Source organism: Pterocles gutturalis, unplaced genomic scaffold (assembly GCF_000699245.1).
Source record: "Pterocles gutturalis isolate BGI_N339 unplaced genomic scaffold, ASM69924v1 scaffold5387, whole genome shotgun sequence".
In the NCBI taxonomy this organism is placed as follows: Eukaryota; Metazoa; Chordata; class Aves; order Pterocliformes; family Pteroclidae; genus Pterocles; species Pterocles gutturalis.
This window is the reverse complement of record NW_010115116.1, coordinates 1-6,840: the sequence shown is the minus strand read 5'-3', so window position 1 is coordinate 6,840 and position 6,840 is coordinate 1. Positions and strand designations below refer to the sequence as shown.

The 6,840-nt window shown below is 44.2% G+C and overlaps 1 protein-coding gene across 1 annotated transcript; it reads right to left on the bottom strand.

The window, feature by feature from the left end:
- Positions 1-2,687: 2,687 nt before the first annotated feature.
- On the bottom strand, positions 2,688-6,810 carry LOC104462899 (profilin-2-like). The gene is made up of 3 exons (XM_010075048.1): positions 6,745-6,810; positions 6,437-6,629; positions 2,688-4,740 (listed from the first exon to the last, which is right to left on the bottom strand). Exons 1-3 carry the CDS (start codon positions 6,808-6,810, stop codon positions 4,643-4,645), a joined length of 357 nt encoding a protein of 118 aa, XP_010073350.1. The 3' UTR covers positions 2,688-4,642.
- Positions 6,811-6,840: the final 30 nt, after the last annotated feature.

Genomic DNA, 6,840 nt, shown 5'->3' with positions numbered 1-6,840 from the left:
GGAAAGAGAAATGGGCATTTCCTTTGGGTTATGACCTGCTACATGATCCACATGACGCAGCACCGTTTCCTCACCGTGTGCCATGAACAGCCGACTCCCAGGGTCTTTTTGCTTACATGAAGTCTGGTGATCCCACTTCAGTCCCTTGCTATCTTCAAGAGCAGGATGTTGGTGCTTTAAAGAGGTTCGTACCCGATTGCCTAGTTGAAAAAAATTTATTCTAATAAGTAGTTGTAACTAGTGTCTGAAGTTAAAAGAATTTCATAGGAGCTCTGAAGCATATTGTCATCTCTCCGCATAGAACAGCACAGGTATCGGTGGCAGTCACCACAAAATATTATCTGTGTGACTGGCATCAACAGCTCCTTGCAAAACAAGCTTGCCCCAAGCCTGTCATTGCTTAATGAGAACAACGACTTGGAGAAGGAGCCAAAAGAGGACAGGAATTAAAACCTGTTCTCAGAGGGGAAGGGGAGCTCTCCTTTGTTGGGTGGGAAGAATCCAGTAAAATGCAACAGGAAGAAAGTGGTGGGCCTGATGGTTGTTTTTCTTGACAGGTCAGTAATCAAGGAGAGGAGAAAATTTAAATAGCAAAACAAACACTTCTCACCCCCCCTTGACAGTGCACAAGGTTGGGAGAGTGCCAGGGCCCGTGTCTGAACAAACAGTAATAATGGGTACCTACGTGCAAAATAATATAATGAATATTGAAAGTTAACATCTAAAAAGGCAATTCTGTCAGCAGTTCAGAAGAGTTAGATGTTTCCTGTACTGAAGTCTAACAGAATTCTAAATAACATGTTCATTATAAAAGTAAGACCCTCTGAAAGGCAGATAGCAGTGGCTGCTGTCATTAAAATCTGTGAATTATTGTAGTGCAGAAAATGAGCACAGTGACAACTTCATAAGTGTATTTCAGAGAAGGTAGGGGACTGATTAGAATGGCCTGGAAGTCAGCATTTAGAACTTTTAAAGCCCTGATATTCTGCACGTACCTGCAGCCCTCGTCACCTTCCACTGGGTGCCATCACTCTAAGAGGTGTAAGGAAGGGGAGAGGGAAGTAAACCTTCAGGAAGTGAAGCGGTTCCATCAATAGTGAATTAATCTGAGTGCGAAGAGAGACTGAGCAACTTGGGAAATACCCTTAAAAAAACACCCTTTGAAGCAATTCTCTGTCTTCCCTGTACTGCTTTTAGTTTGCACATCTTTCCTACTCCTCTTTCCTCATCTCTTTTTTAAAACACCCTGTGGTGCAATCCTGCCCCTCGCAAGAGGACAGCAGGTACAGGGAGCTGCACAGGACTCGAGTGCACCAGATAAATCTGTTCCTCATCGGGGAACCTGGTAGCGTCGGAGACAAGGTGTTTCACTGTGTCACTTGTACTGACTTCTGGAAGGAAAAAATGCATATTTCTGATGTAGGTCACAATTGAGACCTTTAGCATAGGAATAACTCTTTGCATTTAAATTGTCTGTTAATCTGTAAAGGAGAGTTAAATGTAAAATTTGTTGGAAAGTCCAGGTTATTGAATAAAGGTATTGCAAACCAGGGGCACAGACACTGTCAGAAATCCCAGCACCACCCAGTTCCTACTGAGAACAAGGGCAGGGGGGAGATAGAGGCACCCCCTGCAGCCACCCGCTTGGGAGAGGGGAATGGGTCAGATGTGAACGATGCTGAAGTAAATAAGGAATTGGATGAAAATCACTTGGTGTGCCGCGTTCAGGGCTGTTCTTGGCTCTGAGGTGCCGTTACAGGGACTGCCAGCCATGGCCTTGGTACAGAAAAGCATCGGGGACGGACACACAACAACAAAAATAATCCTGCAGTCAGAGGGTGAGCGCTGTTTAAATTAGCTTTAGACAAAGCAAAACACAGGCTCTGACACTAATGTAATTTTAGGGGGGAAGTGAGAGGTTTGCATCCTCTGTAGTAGTTACTACTAAATGTAACCTTCCTTGGGGCAACGGGCTTGTTCCCATCCACCTTTGGCAGGAAGAGCTGAAGATACAGTTCAGACAGGAAGCGACTCAAGGCCGGGGAGAATAGATAAACACTTTGTATGCAAAGGGTCGAGTTAGAGGGGGAGCTCAGGGCAAGCAAAGGAGCAGGTGCCACACTTACAGTGAGGATTAAGATGTAGGGTAAGGTGGGGAGAACAAAGGGGTTTTACCTTAGCGCCCAAGCAACTGTAAGGGGCACTGTCAGGCCAGGGAAAAGCAGAGCCTCAGCTCAAGATTAACCTCCTACGGTCTGGGCTTTTCTTTCCTTCCCATCCCCCAAGCTCCCATTGTTCACTCTCATCACCAGTGCCTGTTTGCAAGGCTCCTGTGTTCAGAGCACTGGGGTAGCAAAGTACCAAGGGCCAGGTAGAATTCTTTAATGTTAAATCTCTCCCTTCCCTGGTCGAGGGGAACATGTTCAGGGGCTGCACATGGGGTGCAGGGGAAGGGAACACCCTCACCATGGAATCTGATAAACGTGGAGTTACAGGACAAGAACTCTCATTTAAGATCTACCCCAAAGGCTGCCTGGCCTTTGCCTGACATTAGATTACCATACTAGTGCTGTCTTACAAAACTTACACCTGCACTTACAGCTAGTATGAGTGTAGTCAGCCACGCAACAAAGAAGGGCCTCGGAGGAGTCCTGTGGGGGGAAAAAAATTACCAACAGTCTGATTTCGTTTGGTTGGAATAAATTTATTTCATCTGTCTGTAAACAAGGTGTTTTTAATAGTTATGGCATTTTTTGAAATGCATATTAAATCAGATGAGTTAGACTGTATCCCAGGTGTAACAAAGTGCAGGGAAAGAAATGGACAAATCGGCAACAAGAATTTGTTTAAATCTGTACATTATCCACAAGGCCCAACAACAGAAGCAAATACTAGAATGTCCCTAAAGTAGTGCCATTCGACAGAAACCCTTGTAGTCAGTTAAAATCCATCTCACAATAGCAACAGTTCATTTTTTTTTTAAACAATAGTATGGCACAGAGTACATATTAAAAAATTCATCACAAGACAGCCAAGTCAGTTATTCCAACCAACACCATCTCCCATTTATTCTTTTGTATACAGAGTTCTGCAGTTCTCTTTAAATGGACACACATGTTAGTACCGTGCCTGCACTGAGAGTTTGGTTACAGACATTTCACATGACTCGTGCATGAGGCAGTTCACTCCATGATCTCTGCAGCAAGGGTGTGACAGGCCAAATGAAGATTTTAAATTTGAAATGGCATCATTTTGACAGTTAGCTTCCAAACTACCAACCTTCATCCAAACAGTGGCTTCAGAGCAGCAGCTCTTTACCAGTAAGTGATCTGGCAGAAAGACTGGAGTCAATCAGAGCTCCCAGTATAGGTGAAGGTGGCAGTTTTTCCACAATGACATTGCAGTTTCATATTAAAAAAACAAACACAAAGAAAACCCATGACCCTCCAAGCTGCAAATTAAAATTGGTCCTATGAAAAACTGAAACCAGACACACTCCAGATGGTTATGCTGGGATACCCAATGTCCATAATGGCAGCCTTTTACAATTCAACTACAGAACAGGAGCTGGCAAAAAAAAAAAAAAAAAAAAGGGCCTGAGCTATTGCAATGATGGAATGTCTCTGGGGTTCATTTGGGATGGTGGTTTTAAGGTCATGGGAGGAAGTGCATCTGTACCCTTTCATAGTTTTGTGATTGCACTTGTTAAGCACTACAAGCTTCAGACATCATGAAGAAAAAAGACAAGCTTACAGTGAAGTGCAACAACAAAACTAATGTAACATTAATAGCTTTTGAGTGGCAAATTGATTAAACAAACCAGGCACTATAAAAATGGGTGTAAGCAAACAGCTGTGGGTTTCAAAAAAAGAAAAAAAAAGGAAAAAATGAGAGGGACAGAAGTGAAGATATGCATGCACTTTTTTCCTCCCAACCATGCTCTGTGAAAGGAAGACTAGTGAGCTGTGTGGTTGCTCAAAGTGCTGAAGAGGCATTGATCAAATTAGATTGTACAATCGGCACCTTGTTTAGTATTTAACTTGTTTTAGTTGTCAATATCACACTAATTGCTAAGACAAAGCAAAGCCTACACTTGGCATATTCCCCTCCCAAGAGTTTGTCAAGGTATCATGCATATCGTTGTGGTGGTGCAGCAATGGTGCCAGATGTGGGACTTGGTTACATACAGTGGTTAACATAGAAATGAACAAGGGTAACTGGAATTACGACATTAGGAAATGGGTAAATAAAAAACACAAGCTACCATCTACAGACTGGTAGCACTGAACACAAGTGGGTGGTGGTGAAGACAGTTGCTAGGTGGATGGGGAGAGGCTGCTCAGACGTCAGACCTCCTCAGGTATAAAGCCAGTTCGTATGCTTTCTTGTTGAGTGTCCCTCCATGGACACCTTCCTTTCCCATGACTATAACCAATGCTGGAGTACATAAGGAAACAAAACAGAAATGAACATAAGAAAACAAAACACCTTTCCCCACCAACAAAGGGATACAAAGGAGACACAGGTTCATACCCCATCACCCTGCATTGCTAATAAAGTTTCCAGAATGTAAGGTTTAAAGCTCACCACCAGGAAAGTTTAATAGCAATCTTCCCCTAATACTTAACAGTCTGCCTAGCAACTAGAACCCAGAGTCTCTCAAGTATTTTGCCATTGAGTATGCCTTCTTATTCAATCCGCCTCCATGGACCCCTTCTTTGCCCATTACAAAGACCAAGACTGAAAGAGAAAAGAAAAAAAGGTTTTAAAAGAGCGTGTTAGACAAGGAAATAACGCAAGTTTCAGGCAGTGCAATAAACACATTCAAATTCAAGATTTAGCATCTGGGTATTAAGGTAGTTTAACAGTTTTGTAAAAATACAGATGTAGACGGGGCTGGGAGAAGGCATGAGTTATCCTCAGGGATACTGCACAACTATGGACGTCATAAGGATTCACTGCCAAGAAAAATGCCACCAACTATCTCAACAAAGCATCATGGTGCCTCTCCACCATCAGCATCACCCGTCATCGCCCAGCTGGGAAACCCTGGCTGCACCTTAAAAACAAGGAGGGGGTGAAATGTTGTCAGGGGCAAAAGTAATACTATATGTAGCTGTGACTCTGAAGAGCAAAGGAGGGACTATTCTCATCTGCAGTGGTCACTACTGATTAAGAACCAAAGTAACTGCCCTGATACTGGCAAAAAAAACCCCAGGGCCAGACTTGGGCTAAGGCTTTCCATTTTCATACAACTGTATAACACGCTTTTTGCGTAAGACAAAATGCAGGCAAGATTTTACAGCTGACCTCTCTCTAATCCCATGATTTTGGTGAAGTACCCTAATTGTCTCGCAAACAAGAACATCCTGAGGCTCCTCAACCAGTAACCACCAGTTGTGAGCTGCCAGATGTCACCCGCAGGTACACGGACACCTAAGTGCCATGCTGCCACAAGCACACCGATTGTTTCCCAAGCTAGGAATGCTGTAATTGGAAATACCGCAGTCAGCCTACCTGCAGGTGATTGTACATCTCCACAGCAATTCGCTCACAAAAAGCTTAACACGGACAGTTCTTGGCATTTCACAATCTGCAGCAGAGTCAGAACTCTGCTTGTTTCATTTCAGTGCTACATCTTTCCTGTATCATTGCTGCAGTTTTAGCCCACAGACAAGTTTTGCTCTGTTTTGGTTTTTTTTTTTATACTTACAAGCAAAAGTCTGTTGCTCACCAATTTGTTCTACAGCCAGCCAAAAAATGCTGGAATGGATATTTTGAACACAAGGCATACTACTTGTAGCCAGTATTTTGAAGCATGTTTTTCACATCCAAACCTAGTGCCTTCCCCATAGTATGTTTCATCAGAAGTTAAATGAGGAGTACAAGGAGTAGGTGTACCAGCATAAAGCAAGTTTCTCAGTGATACCAAATTGGACAGGCTTTTTTGCCCAAGGAGTGACTTCAGAGAGCTCAATAGGAAGTGCAAGAAGAGTTAGCGTAGCACTTGTTAAAAGGCAAGTAGGAGGAGCTCATACCAGGAATTCACATCTTTGCAGAATAAACTTTCCATTGAGAAGTTTACAATGAAAAAGCTAGTTTCACTACCAGTCGTTACTAGATCTTAACCGTAAGCTTTAGATACCAAGTTATCATATACTTGGTGCGCTTACTTCAAGCCTAGCCCGCTCTTTCCTGCCTGTCATGAGATGTGTTTAACCGTTTCGCAGCGCAGCTGCGATAAGAGGTGGGAACAGGGACAAGTGTGACTCCTCAGCAGAAACCCAGACAGTCAGCCAGACCCCTGCCCTCCCCTGGTGTCACTTCCTGACATTAACCCCTGAACAGGGGACTCTGGTTTTCTCAATAGCTGGAGTCTAAGCTCAGGGTCACATTCTCAGTTCTGTGCTCTGGAAGTGAACAGAATCCCGCTTACCTCGGCCAGCTCTGCCTACAGCCACATTGTACGTTGGCTCACCACCTTGACTCTTTGTCCTGATGTCCATTGTGCAGTCGCCATCCACGTACAGGCTATCTCTGATCACAGAGCACTTCTTTGCACCAAGGGTCAGACCATTGGTGAAGAAACCCTCCCGGTCTTTTCCTACAATCATATCTATTTCTACTGGCTGTCAAGGAAAAAAGTTCAGAGTTAGCACGGCAGTATTTTATTGCTTAATTTCTATTTAGAAAGCATCCCGTCTGGCCTCGCGAGGATCAGACAGTGGATTTCCCCCGGCTTACCTCCGGGAAGCGTTCAGCCCACGGGGCTTTGTTAGCGGGGGCTGCACCGCGGCGGTTCGCGGCCATGTGGGCCCCGCCGCCCCGGCACCGCGCAAT